This window comes from Dysidea avara, chromosome 4, assembly GCF_963678975.1.
Source record: "Dysidea avara chromosome 4, odDysAvar1.4, whole genome shotgun sequence".
Classification (NCBI taxonomy): domain Eukaryota; kingdom Metazoa; phylum Porifera; class Demospongiae; order Dictyoceratida; family Dysideidae; genus Dysidea; species Dysidea avara.
Window position 1 is genome coordinate 14991235 of NC_089275.1, and position 24164 is coordinate 15015398.

Sequence of the window (24164 nt, forward strand, 5' to 3'; positions counted from 1 at the left end):
TGTTGAATATTTCTTTACTGTACTGCTATTTACTACAGCTGATAACATGTCATGTGACAGGCAGTAACTCCAGTGAAGTGGCAGTGAAGTGTCGTTTGCTGATGATGAAATGAAGCCTTGCTACTAATCTCTTGAGTGACTTTCCAATATTATAAAGCTGGATATTGTAAACATTTTGTTACAGTTTTGCTGTATGTCTTTAACATCATTTGAGATTTTATACAGAGTCATTTGTAGAATAAAGGAAACACCTTGCATGCTTATGTGAACTCTCCTAGAGTAACTAAAACTCCCTACAATAGATTTTTCAATGGGTTGAATTTCCTGTTACTCCTTTGCAGGGTGTTAGTTACTCTCCACAAAAGTATAGGGGTGTTAAATCCTCCCTACACTGGGAACTCCCCTAGGGGAGTAACAGTTACTCTTTATTTTTAACAGTGTATGTAAATTATGTAACTAGTTACTTTTACAAAGTAACTTGCCCAACACTGATAATAATATAACACTCACATTTGGGGATCAAACACAGAAATTAAAAACATTTGCTATCAATGTACACTTTCAGCTTTGAAATTAGGCATGCTATAGAAAGTACATAGTCTGCAATAGGGTGCTTTAGTGGAGAATGTACTGAGTTGGCATTACTGAGGGGAAAGACAACAACAACAACAAACACAACCCTGTGCCCTGGAATGTAAAAAATGCAATCAAAAAAAAACAGCAGTCTAATCCAGTGTTTGTACCTTCCTTTGATGAATAGAGTACAAGCCACAATGGGTGTTACTGTTCATTGGACTGGAACACTGGACTGACTGGCTGCAGGCATATTCTGTGATTGGATTTTCTGCGTCTGGCTAGTTAAGTGTCTGGCTAGTTAAGTGTCTTAATAATCACATTTTTGCTAATATGTACTGGTACAGTTATATTGACAGCACTTACTCAATAACAACAACTACAACCTATCACACAACAAGTCGTATATCAGTACCAGAACAGAATGTTTGTATTCTGTAACTTGCATGCATTGTAAAGCCAATTCTATACTTACTAAGAGCTGAAAATTTTACAACGATATGAGCAATGGAAATCTGAGAATCCTATTTTTGCGCTTAGTTGTTTTGACTGGGACAAATCTATGAAGTCTCCTATAGGTAGCGTCAGCAGTGCTGTCATGATTTACCATGATGTAATGTATGACGTAACTTTAACACTTCTGTATTATCTTTTGTAGTTTCAGCTAATAATATTGTATTTAACATCATCGACGTGATTTTATTAGTTCAGCGTGAAAGGATTACTGTATGTGAGTATCTCACGTCGGCACAATGAGTGGTGCTAAATCGGCTTTTATAACGTTTGGTGTACACAGTCGGCCAGTTTCGTACCAGCGACGTCCAGGACAAACTGATGAAGTTCATGAGCTGACTGAGGCAATTAGACTTGCTTTTCGAGATGTGCTTCCGTCTTCCAGTGTAAAATTGCATTTAAAAGTGAAGAACGAGGATTGGGGAGGAGAATACACTGATATTTCAGAAACTTTGCAAGGTGAAGGCGCTCAGATACCGGATCGTGCATTTATCCTTGTCACGGTGCTGGGTTCCACACATGTAGCCACCGCTGCAGGAGAATCATCTAAGCTGTCCTTGAAGGTATGGTATGTTCTACTAGACTTTACCTTCGTGCATGCATGCACATGACTAACTACATAGCTATTTCATTGTGTTTCACGCTAGTCCAGGTGTGTGTATGTGTGTGTGCACGTGCGTGTACGTAGGTGAGTGCAAGTAGACTTATTGCTTCGCATTTTCCGCCCACTTGGTCTATAGCATGGTTTCATTCATTGCTATATGCTAGCTATAGCTGTTCGGCGTTAACGTATAGCAATCACATTGCACACAGCTAGCTACTGCTTTTAGCAATTATTTTATTCTGAGTCATATACACTTGTACCACAATCATACAGGCTCTTTTTGCCTCATGATTTGTCTGGGTGAATTTAGTAGTATGCTATAATGACAACTGCATGTGTACTGCATATGTTTTCTCATTAGGCAAATACCAAAGATAACACAAAGAAAGCACTGAACATTTGCAGAAGAATTGGAAAGCCGACAGACACATGTAAACAAACTCTTAACAAATTATACCCCACAGTGAGCAGTAAAAGAACTGCGAAGTCATTTACACCAGAGGTAACCCCATCTAAAAAAAGGAAACAGGGAGTTGGAGGTCGTCCACGATCAGTCATTGCTGTAATGTTAGCCAATGAGTTATCTACTGTTCCGAAAGGTAGTACTCGCAAGCGTTTGGCAGAAAAGGGAAGAATTAAGAAAATACAAGTACGAAGAGAAATGAGTCACGATGAAGTGGTATTGGTAATAGAAAGGGCTTTTGGGGTTAAAAAGTTTAATTTTATGACTGCAAAGAAAGACAATTATATACAATTAGTTGATGAGCTCTTCAGTGGAGAAGATGTAATAAATTTGACTTGTAATGGAGCAAGCTTGTACATGTGTGAGGTATGGTTACTCAGTATATAACCCATCTAATCAGATTACTGTGTATTATGTCTATGCTAGTCAACTTGAAAATCCCTTATGCACACCAGTACTAGGTGATCTGTGTATTGTGGTCATTTTCTGAGAAAAGTTTTCTCTAAAGATGATGAGGTTTTGCTGTATTCTTTAATATGTGTGACAGTTGCTAGTTTAACATTAGCAAGAAAAGGATTTAATTAGACAGATTCTTGAGACCACCCATGTGGGCATGCATTCTCAGACTATATCCCACTGTGTATTCAACCAAGGGTGTTTTACTTCAGCAAACAACCCTTTGGCTCCAATGCTACTTTGATCTGGCCAGCAATTGTGTTTTCTAATACTGCCATGCCATACTGTCTGGGCAGTATTGTCTCCATGGGGAAGGTACAAACAGTGGGCTGGATCACTGTACTGGTGTTTTGGGTTTGATTTTATTTTTTATATCCTAGGGTACAGGACTGTGTTTGTTGCTGTATGTGTAAAAAGAAATGCCTATACTTAATACATTCTCTACCAAAACATTTCACTAATAGATTTCCAATACCATCACTGATGCAAATTTCTTGGGACATGTCACACTGACATTCAGGCACTTATGACTAGAACAAGTGTTGAAGAAAATGTACCAGCGGTCTTCCTTACAAAAGTGATGAAAATGCTATGAAAAACTAAAATAACACCAGTCCAGTGTTTGTACCTTCCTCTGTTTGTGGGCATGTTTGTCCCATGTTTAGAGGATCACCAGGTGTGACAATGTTTGTGGGCAGAGGTAGCCAGCTAACCTAACATATTTGTCTGGATTTTATTGGCTGTTACTGTTTTCTATTTTTCAGTATCACTCAGCACTAGTCTTTATTGATTGGTAATCAGTAAAATATTGCAATATTGACTCAATTATTAAATAGTGTGGGAGGCCGATATTTATAAACATGCTTTAAGTACAATAGATTCACCAAAACTATTACATAGCTAACAAGCCTAGAAAACTTGGTAGATAAGCTTTTAAAATAGCCAAATTGCATACCACTGACCTTCATTTCTAACGTGATTGTGCAATCACAGACCAAGATGCTATAACTTTAAAATATCTCAATACATTGATAGTTATAGATTAATGTCTTAGTAATAAATTAATATTGAAATCAGCATTTTGTAATATTAAATTTTGATACATCGAGAAATTATTGTGATTTCGATATATTGCACACTACTAGTCTGAAGACATCAAGCCTGATCCATACTGCCAAGCTGTCATAAAGGGAAGTGAAGCTAGTTTCTGGGTAGTAGAAACCCTAAACAGCAGATCCCTATACATACTGTATTATAAACATGGTACTAATCTGTGTAACTATGTGATAGCTATCTTCTTGTTCCTATACAAAATTGCTACATTGTTACAGTACAACTCCTTGGTGCAATAAGTGACCTGCTGAGTGATTTGTACAGTGCTTATACGAAAAAAATTACAGGCGCTCATTTAATTGATAATAGCTTGTTTGCATAATTCTGTTTTATAGGTAAATGCCATTGAAATACATTGGGTAAAAACACGTGCTACATAAACGTTTTAATCACTTTAGTAAACAGTAAAGGAAGACTCAAATTGAATAATCTAATGGCAGTAGTTTTGTTTTGTTTCTGTACCATGGAGCAAAGGTGAGTTACATGTGTTTATGTTGCGGTAAAATGTAACTTGATCATCGCCGTTATTAAGCTTGAACAGTCTTCATGGGTGTATTTAAGTCAAAAACTATACCTTGATGAATGCCCCATTTCATGGTAAACAGAATGGCACAAGTCCCAACTCCGTAGTCCATTGCATTTGAGAGTTATTATCAATTAAATGAGCACCTGTAATTTTTTTCATATAAGTACTGTACAAATGGGTTGTTTTACTCTTGTGTATCGCTTTAACTCCAAAACCACTTACCAGAAATGGCTGAAACTTCAACAGTCCATTGGTTTTTTACCTGTAGAAAACAAAAATGTCATAAACGAGATTCGAGGAAAATGCAAACAAGTCAGATTTTCACTTAGTGGGTCACATACAATATATAAGCAAAAACTGTTTAATTAAATATATATATATCATAACCACCACTATGAAATGTATAAGTCCATTTCAAGAATTAGAATGGGGTAGTGGGCATATAAACATTAGCTGCTTATGTACCCGAATACCATTACACTCGCGTGTGTAATTCATAGGTATCTGCTAGTGATCTTGAGGATGCAGTTGAAATTACTAAAGTTGATGTAAGCATACAATTATATTGTACACATGTATGTGATATGTAGCTATAGCAGTTCGGAATTGGCAAGTAGTGATGCCACCTACACGTTATAATGTATAAGAATTTGAAATCATACAAGTATACTATATGTGGTTATAAAGCTGACCACTTCAACTACATGGATGGATGCAATAGTATCAGCTATCACTTTATACCATATAGAGGGAAACTTTGGTGCAAGGGGGGACTTTGGCAAATTGCTACAAATTTTAACCCACCAATTGTCTGGATTAGCATCTTTATAGCCTTAATTTGCATAATGCAATTTAGCTTATTTGCCGAAGTTTACCCCCACCAAAGTTTCTCTCTATACAGTATTTTTCTATTAAGTTTGTATGTCTACATTAGTTACCTATGAAGAAGTATGATGATGAGCCACATACATCAGGTCTTAATTTACAGGCTGAAGAAGAAAAGAAGGTATATTTGAGTGGTTATGTTAAAAGTGCATGCATTCATTTGCAAGTGCATTTATGAACTCTTTAAATGAGGGCTGGGACGAATAATGAAATTTACCTTCAAACATAACTTTCACTGATAAAGCATTCAAACATTCGAAGCTTTGGTGTTAGCTTTTAAGTTGCATTTTCTTGTATTTATGCACATCCTTCTTGAGTTTTGTATTTAATAAGTTGGTAAGGATTTGAAAAGTACATAGCAATAGTACTGAATGATGCGATTGATCGATTGCAAATGGGCATGTCTGCTACATTGCTATCATGGGTAGGTAATGCTAACTAATGGCTAAAAAGGACATTTTCCATGCATTATCTATCACTTTATCAGGTGTTTTTTAAGGATACAACTATGGTAGCAAGCTAAACTATATAATTCGAAGTTTACTTGGCCTTCGAATCCACAAAACATTCGAAGCTTTGTCCCAGCCCTAGTCCAAATCCTTCTATCTTTATTTTGTAAATTTTGTCTATTTTAGTTACCTTTGAAGAAGTATGATGATGAGCCAGGTCCATCAGGTCTTAATTTACAAAATGAAGGAAAGAAGGTAATTTTAAGAAGCATATTAAGTGTGTGTATAACGATGATTGCCAAATTCTTTATTTGTTAAGCATTTCAGAACTTACAAATCTCTGATCACAAAATTGAAACGCTTGCTTGCTGTTCTCCTCTTTACCTTCCTGAACCAGATCATATTAACTTGCAGGTTTCATTCTTGTCTATGGGTGTGTCTCCCACTACAGCTGTGCAGTATACCAGGAACCATCAATTAACTTAGAATACTTTGAAACCTTCATGTTTTTAATAATTTATCTTTTAATGTTTATGGCTTCAAAAAATAACTAGCTTTCACACCAATTTCATGGATTTTCAATGTAGGTCCTTGTGGTATAGTTATTGGTCACATGAAAACAACTTGGTTGTACTACGTAGAAGGGTTAGTCGACACAAATAAACGGGCTGTAGGACCAGACCTTCAGCACTCAGTTGTGTTGTAAATAGTGCTCTGCGATATACCGGTAATACTGTTTATCGTGATAAATTATCATAACCGATTATCATACCGTGACAGCATTCGATAACCGATATATCAAAATACCGCTATATCGATGAATACCGATATAGGATTGCTTTTAACCCAGTCTTTGGTGTTTAATTATCCAATTTGTTGATGGTTTAGCAGACACACCCTAAACAAAAACTTGAGGTTGTTACATTACAACACATGCCTACTTGTACTGAACTATATATTTTTTAGTTTTTGGGACGATACTGCTTCATACTAGGCCCAAGAAATGATGCAATAGTTACAATAACAAGCTAACTATATACCGCGATGTTTTCCTGTTACTAATACCGTGTATTCAAATTCCAATACTGCCGAGCTCTAGTTGTAAACTATTAATAAAGTAGATAGATTTAAATGTAATTTTAGAAAGGGGAATGGGGATCATTAAGAAGGGATTGCTGAGGTGGTAATGTAAACCACATCCTAGTTTGACTTGATGGAAGGGTCAAATAGGGACATAACCAAGTCTACTTTCTGAGGTGGTTTGTAGGTGCCTGGTTTCTTAGGCAAAAATTCCAAGGCAATCCCTACTATTTGTGGTTCACAATAAACAAAAAACACAAATTGGCAATCAATTTAACAGTACAGTTGATACTTGGTGTGGCCAAGAATGAGTGTTAACAACTACTAGTTATATAACATAGCATTGAGTTCCTTTCATTGTGCTGTTTTATTTGTTTATTGTATATTTTAGGATTTCTGTTCCTTGCGGTACTTAAAGGCCAAAAAGTTCGGTGTTGCCACGAGGAAAGTTGTGGATACCTATAACCCTGGTCCGGGGTTTTCCCTGGCAATTCAACTATCAAGCGAGAGAGTCAGTTATGAGTTTTCAATATCTGCCACAGTCAAGGTAATCTTTTTAAATTTATTTATTAATGCTTTACAGCACAAGTGCTGAAGGTCTGTAGGACACCTGCCTGCTCAAAGACTTTAGCTACGTAAATCTAATAATATTTGTCTCAAATTTCAATACCACCAAGCACTACAATAAATAGATATCTCTGTGTGTTTAACATGCTGGCTTGTTTGACTCTTGTTTCTTAACTTTTTTCAGTGATCTCTATTCCCATGTTTAAAATTTTAAAATTACTTTTCATTGGCGGCGGAAGGTGGAGGCTACAGGGGCTAAAGGCCCCCCCCTAACTTTCAAAAAGCAGGGCCAGAGACCCCCAACAAATATGCTTTTGTTTTGTGACGTCATAGATGTATTACGTGATCAACACCGTATACGCTTGTAAGCGTGTTTACAGAGTCACTGTAGTGGCTAAAAGGTCAAGAATTTAATGCTGAATTATAGCAGTGCCTACTTGCTTTATGACTATTTATCTAGCATTACTGTGATCAAGTAAAACCCTCCAGATTCAATCTCAATCTCATAGCACTTAATTTTCAAAAAATTTCTGGGGGGTGTACCCAGACCCCTTAGAAGGAGCGCATGCTTGATCTGAGTGTGCTTTGCACCCTGTTCATGTATAGCCACAATGGCTATACTCACCCCCCCCCCCCCCCAACTTTTCATACCTTCCTCCACCACTGCTTTTACACTACTTTATTTACCTTTATAGCTATATAGCATAATAATAAAAGGTGCTGGTATTACACAGTACTAAACATGGTCATGTAGCTGTATTAAACTTTGTACACAATACAACTACAACTTTGATACATTTAACTAGAGATAGCATTACAGTATGTGTGAATGTGGTCAGCAGCAGTATGGCTTCTGATATTTGATACTTATTAACACCTTTAACACATTGGTTACCCTTGCGGAGACAAAGTCAGAAGATCAATGGCGCAGTGAACCTACATGAAGCAAATTTGCTTGAGAATGGGTAAAAATGGACATGTCCATCAGAGCTTATGATAAGAATTCTCTGTTGTCCTGCCACAATGTCCTGACAAACCAAAATCGGCCGGACAATTGCCAAAATTGACTGGACATGAGATGAATGCCCAACATGTCTACTGTAGCATAGCAAATAAACATTATAGTGGTAAGACATCACATGCCTTACTGCAGCTGTTATGTGGTTAAAGTACACCAGTGGGTTGGCAATGGTACATTTATGGTCACTCCCTTGGGTTGTAAGAATGTATACTATCTCCTGGCAACCAAGTGAATGTTATTGTTGATAGCATGCCAGCTCAGCCCTTAGGCTCCTTCTTTATGCTTTGATGGGACATTGTGTCCGGACAAATTGCATTATGGTCAGACATCTATGCAATTTGACCGGATTTTGTCCGGTGTCCGGACGTTATCATAAGCTCTGGTCCATGACTTATATGGTATATGTGACCGGATCTGCGACAACCCAACACAATAGTGCAAGCCTAAATTTCCAGTATAAAGCATTGAAAACATTGGATGAAATATTTGAGTATGTTATTGAAAAAATTCTGTAAAAATTTTGAATGCCTCTTTAGTAAACAAAGGGACTAACAATAAAAACCTGGATATCATCTTATTCGCTTACTCATGAGGAGTTGGAAAATCTTTGTTTTGGTGCAGTAGACCCAAGGATATGGAAGTTATGAGTGTTTGTTTACACCACGTCAAAGTGATAGTATGTGATAGGCTGAAACTTTGCCAGAAGGTACACTTGGCTAAGTAGATTACAAATATCTAATAAACAGGAATTCGAAAAATGTGCTATTATGTTGGGTTTTTGCAGATCTGGTCACATATAGGTCATGGGCTTGAAGAAAGACCTAGGAAGGAAAGATATGTAGTTTTTATCCCCCAATAGTACTCACATTTTGCTCTAGTCCTGTGGAAAAATAATAAGATGAACAAAATGGGTTAAAGCGACAGATTTTAGTTCTTTAAAAAAGTACTGTTATCAGGTACTTTTGACTTCATATTTGCTTTTGTACCTAAACCTCTTCCAAATCAACTTCTAGGGTATCTTTAAATGTTGGAAGAGGTTTTTAGGTGGTGTTTGGGTGAGTGTTCTATTAGGATTTTGGAAAACATAGCATAGGTGATTACTATTATGAACCAGTATTGATGTTGATTAGCATTTAACAGCTGTTTTCTGTATGTAGCCCATTAATTTTTAAAAGGTTAAGTATCAATAATTGGTAATTAACTGATAACTGACAATTAGCTTTGTCCATGCTTGATATCTCTGCACCACAATAGTTTAAGAATAATTGCTTCATTGTCTAATTATCAGTGATACACATTAGTGGCCTTGAAATTGTATGTTGGAAGCAATGTAGTAACTTTGTGTACATAGTCGTTACAAACAGTATCGTATAGTAGTAAAAGCTTTGGCAGCAAAACGGTTTGGTGAAAAGCCACTATTGAAAAATTAGACGAAAAAACTTTGGAGAATAGAGACTCCACCTTAATTCCTATCTTCTGATTGAGCACATGATAGTTTAGTAAGTGTGCTAGCTATACTATGAATGTACGGTGCTATATACTCAAATGTAATGTCATCTCATGAGAGTGCAAGCAATTAAAAGCTAGTCAATTACAGGACATGGCACCCATTTTGCTTGCATGTATTCATCCCAAACGAAACGGGATGAATACTGGTGAGCAAAATGGGTGCCATGCCCTTTAATTAGTGAGTGTTTTAATTGTTTGCACTCTTGTGAGATAATGTTATATTTGAGTGGTATATACCCTACCGTGTACAAGTGTGTATATGATTGCAATATTTAGTTTTACAGTGTTCTGGGGCTCTGGCTATCATGTTACCAAAGCATTTGGTTGAATTCCTTGTGGGAAATGAACTATGTCATTCTCTTATCACTTGGTAGTGGTTTGAAATATTGCAGGGCTGATTTCATCAATGCAATGTGGTTTCATTATATCTGCTGATGAGTGATTGCTTTAAAATGATGGGGAAAAAACTTTGGCGATTGAACCAGACTAACCAAAGATGCTTTACCACCAAAGTTTTTACTATATGGTAGTTAAACACAAGTTACATTGTTGTGTTGTGTTTATTGTTTGTCAGCTTTGTTGTTTAGTATTGTGCTGTCTATGGAAGGATGGAATCATTGCGCATATTGGATATGCAACTCAGCTAGGCATGATTTCAGTTGTGTACTAGTCTCTGACCACTTCATCTTTTCGTTTTCAATGAGTTTTATTTTCCTACCTATTGAAAAAAGTGGTTTTGGTTTTGACCATGATGATAGTTGTATAGTACTAATTACTCTCAGCTACTTTTTTTTTTATCCTTGTTCATATTAAACGCCTATATACAAGAATCTTTAAAAACATTTGAATAGTTACAGATTCTTTGCCTCATGTAGGATGCTGATTAATAAGCTATTAGATGTATGTGTATACTCACCTTTTATGAGCAGCCTATATTGTGTTTCTTCTGAGCTAATAATTTAAAATGTATTTATGTGTAGGATCTATATGATTATGTCTTCGCTATCTGTGGTGTGGACCCTCCATTTAAAGTATACACTGCCTTTCCTACCAGAGAGGAAATTCCTTGTGAGGAGGATCCACTCTCGTTTCATCTAAGGAATGGTTCACTCGTTCGTGTGGATGTAGGTACTGGGTCATACACTCCAGATGAGGCAACGTCTGAATGTGAATCAAGTGATCGTGAAGATTGTGAAGTATGTAATGATGTTTAAGCAGTTTAAAATCATTAATTTAATTTTTACAGCCACCAATGATTTCAGATCAACCAGTAGGGTCAGCAACCACAATGGGATCAATGCAATCTGAAAATCTACCTAGATCAGAGGATGCATCAGGATTTGCTGCCAGTACCACACCTGAATTTATGACTACGCTCCAGCAAGGTTTGTTAACCTTTCTTATCAACATTTTGATTGCATAGCATTAGCATGGGTGTATTTAGGCCAAAAACTATACCTTGATGAATGCCCTAGTTCATGGTGAATAGAATGACAATTGTTTTGCTCTTCTTGTTATTTATCGGTATAACTCAAAAGGCACTTACCAAATGAAGCTGAAACTTGAACAACCCATTGGTTTTTCCCTCTAGATAGCAACAAAGTCATAAAACAATATTTGAGGGAAATACAAGTTGGGTTTTCACTCCGTGGGTCACCTAATATTATATATGTAAATGATGGGTCTGTGGGTCCTGTAAGAATAGTTGTAACACATCCATGAGGTTTGTATCTGATTTGAAAGTGGAGTGTAGCATTTAGCCATGTTACAATCTTGTTTATAAAACTAGTGGCAGTCACCCCTTTCCCACTTTCTTTCCCTGTAAAATAGTTGTGGTAGAGGAACCCCACTAAAATCTAAACAAAACTAAGGAAGTATTATATACATATGTGGTCATTTCTGTACAGGGTGTATCCATTCACTGGACTGGATTACTGGACTCGCATAAAATTCACTCAAACACCTTATTCAACCAGACACCTTTTTCAACCACTGAAATTTAATGTGATTACATAGAGTACTGTATTTCAAGTGGCAAATTTTCAAGGTTGAGCAATGTTGCTAAAGATCATTTTATTTGCAACACTCCCAAAATGTATTAGACTATATGTGACCGGATTTCATATAACCAGGCTTCCACACACAAAATCAAACTTACGTTTTTACCAGAAATGGATTGCTGGTATAACACACTATCATATTCCACACTGTACTTCCTTCAGCACTGGCAAGTCTAGTTTCTGTAGCTGCTTTCTTCCAACCCTGTCAAAGCCACGAGTGGGAGATTGGTGCCATTAAATGGCCATGGCTTTGTGATAATGGTGTGTAGTGAGCTGGGACTTCACAGAGAGCTCGCCAATAGTGTTCTCAGTCAATTTGGAGTGATTTGAGGGCCATGAAGGGCCTAAACTTGGCATCTGGATTCCATTCGTCTTCTTACTTCATTTTATACCCCTATATTAAGCCCACCCTCCCACCCATTACTACCACCTGTGATATTATTACCCGCTCGAAAAAAGCTGCCCAAAACAGGGCAAATTTTGGGTATTAGAAATTTATACACCAACTCAGTGATAGCTAGTAAATAGATGAATAATTGGTGCAATTTTGTTTGCACAGCTGTAGGCACTGGGAAGTTATTACATAATGGTTACTTAAAATTGCCATATCTCCTAACTAAGTTTTGTGTGTCGAAGCCTTGTTTTGTCAAATTCAGTCACATATAGAGAATCAGCAAAAACTTTCCCCCTCAAAATGTTTAGGCTATACGGTAGTATACCACACATGTAGCTATGCCTTGTCTTGCATATTAGAGACACGTATAGCTAACTGGTCTATTTATTTATTAAGGCTTTGCAGCACAGGTGCTGAAGGCCTGTAAGACACCTGGTCCTATACAGCCTGTCTGCAAAGATGTTATAAAGTATGTTTGGAAAAAGTGCTAGTTTTGGTGGTCCATTTAATAGTATAACTTTGGTTTGAACTTTTGTTACATTTACTGTCTTTGTATAACCTTACCTCTCTGTTAATGTTCTTACACAGGTCTTCTGCTGGTGCAGTTTAAGAATAAGCTGCACTACAGGATAAACTACATAATCTGTGTAGCCAACCATGATTTTGATTACTAATTGAATACAGAGTAATCTGGACAAGTCTTTATGGGAACTTGTAGCTATAAAATTTTTGTGGTGCCTAATTGTCTGGATAGTGTAGTAGAGGCCACACACCATAGGTAACCCATGATCAATAACTATAACTTATCTGGTTCACACAGTACAATAACCCATCTTGCTCCACCACTTGGTCTGGTCTTGTGCATTAAAACTAAATTTTAGAAAACCCCTTAAATAAAGACACCTCCATATAAAGGACATATTTCATTTCCTCAATGGTGTCCGTCTTAGAGGGGTTCCACTGTATATACTGTATAACGGGAATGATTCGTGGAAGAAAACAATCACGAATTTCGCGATTTTAGGTGCATTCGCGAATGTTTTCTTGCTATGTTTTTCCTACAATTAAAAAAAAATTTTTCATGGATCAGTTGATGTAGCATTCATGTATCGAGTGCATAAGCGGGTAGCTACTCACCTTGCTACTCGCTAAACTGTTATATATGTGCCGTAACGGTATAACTAATGAGGCGCAGGACCGTGTCATGTGATTCGAACAGAGATGCAAACTTCAGTGACAGTGAAAAAATCAGTGCTACTAAATGGGGCAAGTATAATAGCAGCCCAGCAATTCACTGTGCCGGAAATGGCTTGTCTTAGCCTCAGTTTTAGTACCGCCCCAAGGCTATAGGTGTGCCATCGTCCGTGCTCATTATCGTGAATGCCTACTTCTCCAGTGAAACAGCGATCATACATGGCTACTAGTATGCGTAGTACGCAACATGTCAGAGTCAGCCATATAGTCGAGCGTTCCCTAGCTATCCATAGAAAAAAAAATTAATTCGTTGTGGGCGCGCGCCCAATTATTAATTACTTTATGCAATAATCGCAAATGTTTTCTCGCGAATGAGGAAATAGTAGATCATTCGCGAATGTTTTCTTCCGCGAATCATTCCCGTTATACAGTATGTCTCATTGTGAATGGTATCAATTTCTAAAGCACTTTTTGTGGTTAAGTCTGGATATAAATGGTAAGAAAACAAAACTTTTAGTCCAGTGATCCAGTCCAGTGAATGGATACACCTTTTCTGTACATTCTTCAATTTCATTTTTAATGCTTCTCTTTTATAGTAACAAAAGGATGAAACTAGCTTTATCAATTAGCCAAAGTATAGGGATTACAATGTGCCTCATTTTAGCAACTACCCATGTAATCTTGTTCAACTTGTTTCCTTAGTTTTGTTGCATGGATCAGCTATAACAATTTTGAGCTTGTTTCCTTACTTTTTATACCATGTGTATTATATCAAACCCTACTTATTTTAAAAAATTTATTTTATGTCCAGCTAGCTAGCTATATTACTGTAACACTCTTTGTTTTGCATGTAGTCCATTTTGTTCTAGCTTTTTCTTTGTCAAAAGCACATACCACTGGTGATTTTGTACTGTGGCTGTGTGCTGCTTTTGTTTGCTTCTTCTATTGGACTATCCTGATCTGCATAATGCAAAATCTGCAGAGTATCTAACTTCTTTGATAACCGATGCACAAATGTATAAAATATATGGATGCAATCAGTAGATTCTGTCAGGGGGCTAAAAACAGTACTATAACTCTTAACCCCGCAGCTGTTTTAAAAATGCAAGCACTGAAAATGCATAATCCAGAAAACTAGCAAGCCTTTTAAACAAACTCCTAAAGTACAAGAACTGCTAAATCTGTATAAAAAATACAAACACCATGTTATTCACTGTTAAATGGTGCTATCCGTCATCACATCCTTCCATCCTAGAACTTCACTCTATGCCTTTAAAATACAAAAGAACTATCTTTTTGTCTTCTTCCTTTGCGTATCGATACAGAAAAGGCCATAACTCAGCCATAGCTCATTGTATCATTCTCTGGACATCATCTTGTTCATCACATGATGGTGATTCAGTTAATATACAAATATCACATGATTGACAAAATGCTGACAATAACACTAAAGATATGGACGTGAAAGGAAACAAAATGCTTTAATACTTTGTAGCAGGTGAGTTTCTTGTTTGTTAAAAGTTCATAAAGGGTAGGCCTTCGCAAGTAAGAAAATCTCTATTTCTAAGAGGTTGGATAAACGCTTTGCAAGATAAGCATGTTTAAAACCATGTATGTAAAGTGACAAAAGTATTGTGCATTTTTCGTTTATGATATATCAAATCCAGTTTTTTTGGATTATGCAGGTTTAAGGGATAAAGTGGGAGGAAGGTCAAGAAACTAAATCAAGGTAGAATAAGGTAGCAAATGAGTACAGTCTATTTCAGGTTGGTTGTCCACGCAAGCCAAATGCAAAAATATCACGTGAATAGAAATAACCAATGAAATTTCACGCCAGGCAGACGGCGCTAGTTTAAACTGAAGGCTACTGATCTCATTGGCTACTTTCAAGCACGTGACTTTTAACACTTCGTTTCTCTAGTCAACCAACCGGAAATAGACTGTAGCAATTACTGTAAAATAAAGCACAATAGTTGCTGTACATAGCTACTGGGCATAAGTGGGCACTATCCCTCCACTCTTAAAAGTGAGGGGGCTGTTGCCCACCCATCCTGCACTCTGTTCTGTATTTATATTCTAACTCACCTCTTAAATATAAAGGTTCAGTTACCCCTTATATGTATGCATTTCTTTTGATGCTTAGCTAAAGTGAAGAGGATACAATATATGAACTCCCTCAGTTTGGTGCAAGGAAGAATCTACTCAGTAAATAGATCAACTGTCTATGAAGATGTCATGACATTGTATCTCACCGAAACTAACATAACAAACACGCATCCAGTCCAAATCAAATTTATTGATGAAAATGCAATTGACTTGGGAGGTGTCACTAGAGAAATGTTTGCAGCATACTATGAGGAAATGTACAAGAATTTATTTGACGGAGTATCACTACTAACACCATCAATCCATCCTGGAACAAGGATTTCCTCTTACCCAGTAGTAGGTACAATTCTTTCACATGGATATCTACTTGCTGGCTGCTTGCCAGTGAGGGTTGCATTCCCTGTGCTAGCAAAAATTTTGCTTCCTAGACATGGTGATATTCCTCCAGATATACTTATCGAAACATTCATTAAAAGCTTGAGTTGCTATGATGCTGACATCATTAGAAGAGCATTTAGCCTAAGTGAAAACAAGTTACCTTTCAGCCCAGATGTTGTGATGGGTCTCAGCAATATTATGAGTTTTTATCACTGCAGAGAAATTCCTAAACCTGAATCCCTCAAGCGAGTAGTACTTCAAATTGCTCAATGCGAGTATCAAACCAAGCCAACTGCTGCAATAGCAGCAATGAATTCAGGGATACCCTCAATACACAAACCATTTTGGGAAGAAATGACTTTAACTGAACTATACAATATATACAATTCGCTAAGTGCTTCACCTACAAAGATTCTTCAACTAATTGATGACAACTCTACAAGTAATCCTAAGGAGGAAAGAGTACTCTCCTATCTTCGGCAATATATTGGCAACATGCAGCCTGCTCAAGCACAGTGTTTTCTAAGGTTTGTGACTGGGAGCTCAGTTTGTTCAGCAGAGTCTATTATTGTACGATTTAAACAAGTTAGAGGGCTTCAACGCCAGCCTGAAGCAAGCACCTGTGGTAGTGTGTTAGTTTTGTCGAGTATGTACAACTCGTATGCTGACTTAAAGACAGAGTTTGATTGCATATTGAGCAACCCACATTTGTGGTACATGAATGCTTTTTGACTCTAAACTGGACTTGTTTTGTCAGACTTAATTACTTGTATTGATTTATATTGTACTAGGTCGGTATACTTTTTTGTGTACACATGTGCATGTTTTATATGTGTAAACAGTTCTTTTGTTAATAAACATTAAAAGTCTTGTTAATATACTACAATACAACATTACGAAGGAAATGAAGTGTATCTTCATATAGGTCAATTCCAAAGTTATCTGATGACATGAGTGGGTTTATAGAGTTGCATAACCTTTGAAAATTTGTGTCATTTAATTGAAAGTTCAGTGCAGGTACTTCCACAGTACCAGGGTCATCCAGTGGTTCTGGACCTTCTTCATCTATTCCATAACTTTCATCTACAGGTGAAAAAAAGTCCATTGCAGTCAACCCAGAATGTTGTAGTAGCAATAGCCCTGCTGTAAATAGTTGATAAGGAGATTTATTATGCTGTGTTCGTATGGTGTGATGGTTCCACGCATCCATAAATTCACTTAGAGCCTTATTTATTCTCGGTACAAAAATGTAATGTAAAGCATATAAGTGTTGTTCATTTAATGGATCCAGTAAACTGGTTTGCTCAAGGTAGTAAAACATCTGGTAATACAGCTTTGTTACACAGTGGTGCATATCTCGCCAGAGGCGCTCGATCCTCTGGTTATGCACCGATGACCCTGTTATCATGCTGTTTCGTTCTGCTCCTCTGTGCTCAATCATGTGTTGAGCAACCAACATGTTTTCTCGACCTTGGTCAGAACGTATTCTTGATGGTAGGTGGTATTGCTGAATGGCACCAATAAACAGTTCATACACTGTGGTTGCACGGTTATTAGTGGAAGTCTTTAGGTAGACAATTGTTCGACTGTAACCATCAATTCCCCCGTGGGTAACCATCCTCCAGCGTATAAGTTTATGGTGACCATCTAAAAAATCCATATAATAAGGTAAAATTGCTTTGGATTGGTTAGACCATTGTACTTATTTCATATGACCACTTGATTTTTAAAGCCATACACATTTACAGTGAATTTGAATTCTACAAAAACATACATGTTAGGTCAAAATGCCAAAAAATTTTCCCTGTTAACCAAAATCAGTTCACTGCCAATATGTACAGTGGCAAAACTACTCAAAACTGCTATCCCGGCATCTTCATATGCAGTAGGCACCTAAAATCTATACCATTATTTCCTCGTATGAAAGCTGCAATACAGTAAATGCCTGTTCCTAAATGAAGGCCAGGGGGTGCTATCTTAATTCAAGGGGTAGTAGAGATTACAATAGCGTAATTTGTAGAACAAGCCTACTACTGAAACCTGTGACTTGTCAAAAGTACCTATATGTCAACGGCAGCTGCTCAAATAGATTAGAATAGATTATAAGAAACTGATAAATGTGCAGGCTTTTATTAGGAAATACTGTTGTTTGTATAGTCAATCAAAGCTATTACAGCTACTATATTTCATTATTACTGGTACAGTGCAAAACTTATAAGAAATTTTGCAGGTCAAGATACCCTTATAGAGCAGTCATTTGTGTAGTTTATGCAAACAATTTAATCCTGATTTTTTAACACAAATTATGCAATTATTTAGTGCAATTACCATGTGGAACTCCCCCCCCCCCCCCCCCCTCCTTTATAATTGTCTGGATTCACCCCTGCATTATTGGTTTTGATGGTTGAAGTCCTTCATTGCATTCATTATAATATTGCTCTGTCATGCTTCACGTCATGTTCAACTGAGAAGCAAAGCAAAATTGTTTTATGACAGAAATAGTGAAAAGCTTTTAAAGTTCGTTTACAAATCAGAATATACTCAGACATTTCTGGGTTGTAATGCTCTTTATTGATCGGTGAGTGTAGCCTGAGTGATATATATCACTTCTACCACGACTGTTTGGGATTTTGCTGATATATACACCCGCAGCCCTTGTGTATATATCAGAAAAATCCCATGCAGCCATGGTATAACTATTAAGCATATACCTACCAATAAATATTCTGCAATAGAAATTAACTTTTAACAAGGTTGGTTACATGAACAGTAAAAATTAACAATTATAGCTTCACAATAGGGTTGGATGGCAACTTGATATTATTGTAAACTGTTATATGCTAATGAGACAATATACTTATGAAGTTGAAATTTTGGTATATATAATAAATATTGATATTACCATGGTGTGGGTACTAATGATTAACACAACAACCCATTTTTTGCCCTAACATATTAGTGATATTAATCTACAGTAGTATAGATGACATCACTTGATACCACTGAACAGTAAGGTTGCAGAATTAAATCTACAGGCACATAACATTGAAAATATGAGATACTCTAATAGAGCAGTCAAACACTAAATAACTGAGTGGGCTGATATATTTACCAATATTGTGATCCTAAATTTTAATGCCATCCATATACGTAACTCTGCATAACTAAAAGAGACTATACTGCTAACTTACCAATATGCCAAAGGGAATTTGGCCCAGCAACACAGTATGGACGACGATTTGTTAATCCGCCAGGCCACCTTATGGCATTACTAAGTGGATCTCTTTGCCTTAAAACCTGCCGTACTCTTTCCCTGGTAACGTGATATCCCATCGATCTAATTCTGCCAATAGTAAGCGATATACCAATATGAGGGGTAGATGACTTGATTTGCTCAATATAAAATTCTAGTTCTTCATCTGTGAGTTCTGAAGATGGATCTTCCAACATCCCAAAGTCTATACGTCTTCTGTGAATATAATAAAACATTTGTAGTAAACATGAACATACATTAATTTAAAAAAAAAAGTATGCATACACTAGGCATACATACACACCAAGCGCAAGTTTCACAAGCAGAAATCACATAGCAATTTTACAAACATTGGCACTATGATGTGAATCATACATATTTTGCATTTAAACATGCTTGAATACATATTTAAATTTACAATAATTTATAAATCATATTGTTTGTGGAAAGTTTAAGTCCACCATAGTTATTAAAGCATTGTGAAATACAATACGAATGCCCTGCACATACCGAAACCCATGAGGTTTTCACAACGCCTGAGGAGTTAGTGTTTACAAATCAGATATTAAATGAACAGATTATTGTTTTTGCTGTTTGTAGAATAGTGGTACTACAAAATGAAAGACACCCATTTGTAGCACAGAGGGAGTTGTATACTGGCACATGTATTTTAGGCCTGGGTCCATGACCATTTGCAGAACCTTGGTTATCTGGACCGCAGTTATTCAGATTCCCGGTTCAGGTTAGGTATATTTTAAAATGTGTGGGTGGAACAAATTACAGAACACGCTTTAAACCAAGCAAGGAATAAATAATTTCACCAACTGTGTTGTAGAGGTAATACAACTATTTGTACTTGTTTGTTTTACTGCAGAACAACTGTTCTTGGGTGTGTGGTCCACAACAGAGGGATGTTTTTCAAACAAAAACGTGCTGCCAAAAACCAGACTAACAGATTACCGAATCCCTATAATTTTGACATGAGTAACTACATGTATTTTAATAAAAGTTAAAATATCACTTCCAGAGGACCTTGATATTTTAGTTGCTTAATTTTTTGGAGTGAAACAAGCTCTTTGAAGGCTTGTATCTCTGTCACTGGGAAGAAATACACCAAAAATGCTACCACAGGACCTAATAAATTTAAAGTACAATATCACCATTCCCCAGAACTGCCCATAGAGCCAACAGCTTTTGCTGCATTTGGCAGTGGAAAAACATGGTAGTGACAGCTGGAGCTGAGTGATGTACTGGCTGGCTTACCTGTCTTGCTACAACTTGTAGTGTTCCACCTGCCTCAAACTACACTGTGGTGACATAAAACATTAAATATGAAGGGTGTTGTGTTCACTTTAAGGGTGCTAGCACCTTTTTGAAGCCACACAAATGCTGTTGTTTTTACCTTTGATACAGGCAAAAAGGAAGCTACAGGAATCTAAACTACTGCTTCGAAGATTGACCTAACTTTCTACTATACAGAGACCAAAGTATAAGATTGTACCTTGTTCCATTCACGCGCTATAGTCCCCCAAAGTTAACCCATACATTTTTCTTATTCCGAGATACTGGCTGCATGCACAGGCATCAAATTCGCTGTGAAGGTTCTTCAACAAACTTGTGGAAGCTTAGCACAGGGATTTGTCTTTGCACTTCTTCTTTCTTGAATTATAAAACAAAGAGTGAGTGCCCACGAGCGAACTTTGACTTCCGGGCCTTGTAACTCCGTTTTGGATCACAACAATTATAATTCCATGCACTAAAAGTTTACAAATTTATCACTGATGGTCCACCAAAAGTTTGGTAGAGATCCAACTATCGTGTATTCCAAAATATCGCCTTTTACAATGCAGTGTAGAACATGCGCACGCCGACCAGTTATTACTACAAATTCCAATAAACCACAAATGCCAACTTTATCAAATAACAAGTTATAAATGAAGTTCTAAACAAAAGAAAAGCTCTTGTTCCTTTTCTTTACACACTGGGACACCTTCCTGTTGCTTGTGGAGTCGCCAAGCCTGCTCTTCGATAGGTAACCTCGTAATGCACAGTCAGTGTCTTGTTATGTGTGATAAATCCAGCTGGAACATCGTCACTACCTAAGAACAGGTGTACAATACAAATATAACTTACCAGTGTACACTATCACTGGAGAAAATGCAGGAAGAACGTCTGTTGGCTACAAATCAGCTTGTGTCTCTGCTTAGCAGTAACTTTCAGGCTAATTCACTCTATTGTCACTCTTGGACACCCAGACGATCATTTTCGTGATGGTTTTCAAACGGAACAGGCTGTTTCTTGGCCAATTCCTTTGGCACAAAACACGGCCGCCTAACATGGATACTTTGAGTATGCCAATTATGATGTAACAGCTGCATGTGGTTATGTGGGTTGTCCCTTGAATGGCTTCAAAAACCCGCTAGCACCCTTAAACCTTGCACACTGCTAGACTCAGTAGACTGGTTTTATGGCCTTCACAAAAAGTATCAATAGGCATTCAAAATTTTGAATGGTTGCCCGTGACTCGTAACCTTAACTGAACTACGGAAATCACTGCTCTATTAGAGAAGTGACTGCTTTATTAGGGTAGTTGATAATACTGAATTTTTAAAAAATATGTTCTTTACGCAATTTTGAGGTTATTTATACACAGTTTCAGTGATACAGACTTTTCAGACTTATGGACCACCCCTGGTCCCAAGGGATTCAGATAACTGAGGTTCCACTGTATGGTGTGTGGACACATCAAGCCATACACCACAACAGGAGCAGCAACCAACAAAAGTGATGTATGAAGCCAATGAAGCTACTAAGATCACCTCACTGCAAAAGCAGTGAAGGTGGAATATAAAGAAGCAAATACATGTATATTAGGCACTAGCTTTTAAAGTACACCATGCAAACCCAATGAATTAGCCTAAGTACACAATTCCCATTGCAACTGCTTTTTACTCTCAACATAATGTGACTAATCATAACTTACCTTTTGCAAATAACATGGCTACCACATCAAAAAATTGACTACAGTTGTACATACATTCATGGTAGTCTCGCCCGGACTGAATTTCGAAAAATTAAAATGGGACTATTTATCTATGTATATGCATATATAGGCCAAAGATCTACATGGTGCACACCACTAACTCAGAAAGCCATCATGACGGGGATTTATACTAAAACTTTTGCAATAAGTGATGCAGACTTAATAAGAACACATGTGAAACTCCTATGAATATGCCATGACTAAAATAGAACTACATAGTTAATCTTGGGACATGAATGACAGTACATTTCATAGGCACCAAGTCACAGCAAAAATTTGCATTGACCACTTCATAGAATTTACATAGGCCAACAGTTTCTTCATGAGGTCATGCCTGTGTAGTAGTGGAAACATATTGTAACAGTAACAGTATTCATGGGTTATTACAGTCATAGCTACATAAGTAGTAGTAGAGACAATGCTTTAATGATGCTGATATCTGGCCAATTAGCATAGCTATATCCAGCTGCTTGTGTAGTTGTGCCTATAAACTAATAATAGGAACAATGTCAACGATATCATTTGCACTGGTTAGGAAATTTAAATGAATGAAAAGCCTTTCTATACTACTCCATAAAAGTGCTAAGTTATGAGAAGCCATACGACTACTCATGTAAGTACTGCTGTTTGTGTTTAAATATTCTTACCCAGATCTTCTGAAAATGGTAGCTGCTACACCTTAACAATATAGAACTGCACCACAGGAAAGTGTCTAGTAGCCATCTTGATAACTAATCAAAACACAGAGTAATCCAGACAAGGGAGCATGTATTAAAATATTTGTGGTGCCAAATTGTCTGGGTTGTGTAATAGAGGCCACACCAACCAGGCCTTATAGTTACATCACTTCTGTTTTCTTTAAAATTCATTAGATATGCATCATGCAGTAGCTATACACCTGTAATTCTATTTTACACTTTACAGATTTTATATCAGGATTTTTTAGTTGTACCAATATCCAATTAATCTGTACTGATACCGATTATACCAATCCGATTACTGTGTATATATTATATATATATATATATATCCGATTACTGTGTATGTATACAACAATCGGATTGGTATAATTGGTATCGGTACAGATTAATTGGATAATGGTACAACTGAAAAATCCTTATTGGTACACCTCTAATACTAGAAACATAATGGAGTAGCTGATCTGTTAAGCACCTTGTTTATAATTTCTTCGTGAATACGCTCAATTAGTAACTAGTGGTGTGTATGCATGGTAACATACCTGTAAACAGTTGTTCTTGATACTCCCAATAAAGAAGCAACTTCCCTCGTAGTAAATGAAAGAGAAAACAGATATTCTAATTGTTCTTTTGAGATATTAAATTTCGGTCTACCTCTAGTTCCACTGTGAGTTGTAGGTACTTGATGGGCATATTCTGTGAAATGCTCGTTAGTTTCTATCTGGTCCTGATAATCAGCCCATTCTCCTCGAATAGATCGTAAACAAATTAAAAGATCAGTAAGAGATTCACTGTGGTTTTGAAATATTCGATGGATATCAATCATACGTTTCAAACTTGAACATGTCTCGATGGCGACTTCGAAACGTTCCACGATGTGGTGTGCATATTGTTGATTGGCACTTCCGTAGTGCCTCTCTGCTTCCTCCAGTAACTGTACAATTAATCCGAAATAGGTTGACCAACCAGTGATCACTTCTTCCATTTGAAAATCGAATAATGGAAGGTCACGGTGGGGTCTAATCTACGGAACAAAGCGGAATGGAATCACTGAGTCCACGATTGTGTGCTTAGTTGCCATTAGTAACGAAGTAGGGGGCGCGAAGGTATCTATGGGGCAATGGCCGAGCCGCTCCATCAGGAAGATCACTTACTACATGGCAAGGCAAGTTTTATGCACCTATCAATGTATTGCACCCCAACCCCCCACGATATATGTAGGGCAAACCTATCGTGTCAAATCCCCCACTGTTGGCTCCAGTTGCATCACGGGGATTTA

The 24164-nt window shown here is 37.1% G+C and overlaps 3 protein-coding genes across 3 annotated transcripts in view; 1 reads left to right on the forward strand and 2 right to left on the reverse strand.

Moving 5' to 3' along the window:
* LOC136253164 (uncharacterized) overlaps positions 1–24164 on the reverse strand; it is a 53217-nt gene that overhangs the window by 20083 nt on the left and 8970 nt on the right. The gene's annotated exons all lie outside the window — the stretch shown is intronic.
* On the forward strand, positions 1293–16765 carry LOC136253161 (uncharacterized). Its single transcript, XM_066045790.1, has 9 exons — positions 1293–1649; positions 2052–2519; positions 4749–4796; positions 5183–5254; positions 5769–5837; positions 7054–7209; positions 10740–10955; positions 11006–11144; positions 15551–16765. Exons 1-9 carry the CDS (start codon positions 1326–1328, stop codon positions 16621–16623), a joined length of 2565 nt encoding a protein of 854 aa, XP_065901862.1. The 5' UTR covers positions 1293–1325; the 3' UTR covers positions 16624–16765.
* Positions 16665–23903, reverse strand: LOC136253163 (uncharacterized). The gene is made up of 3 exons (XM_066045792.1): positions 23428–23903; positions 19083–19360; positions 16665–17538 (listed from the first exon to the last, which is right to left on the reverse strand). Exons 1-3 carry the CDS (start codon positions 23868–23870, stop codon positions 16772–16774), a joined length of 1488 nt encoding a protein of 495 aa, XP_065901864.1. The 5' UTR covers positions 23871–23903; the 3' UTR covers positions 16665–16771.

Bases quoted from the DNA above. Each gene is read 5' to 3' on its own strand.
- LOC136253161 (XM_066045790.1), top strand. From the start codon at position 1,326: ATGAGTGGTGCTAAATCGGCTTTTATAACGTTTGGTGTACACAGTCGG. The intron at 1,650-2,051 runs GTATGGTATGTT...TTTTCTCATTAG, and splicing joins CATCTAAGCTGTCCTTGAAG to GCAAATACCAAAGATAACAC. The intron at 11,145-15,550 runs GTTTGTTAACCT...TTTGATGCTTAG, and splicing joins TATGACTACGCTCCAGCAAG to CTAAAGTGAAGAGGATACAA.
- LOC136253163 (XM_066045792.1), bottom strand. From the start codon at position 23,870: ATGGAAGAAGTGATCACTGGTTGGTCAACCTATTTCGGATTAATTGTA. The intron at 19,361-23,427 runs GTATGTTACCAT...TTATATTCACAG, and splicing joins TCAAGAACAACTGTTTACAG to AAGACGTATAGACTTTGGGA. The intron at 17,539-19,082 runs GTAAGTTAGCAG...TGGATTTTTTAG, and splicing joins AAATTCCCTTTGGCATATTG to ATGGTCACCATAAACTTATA.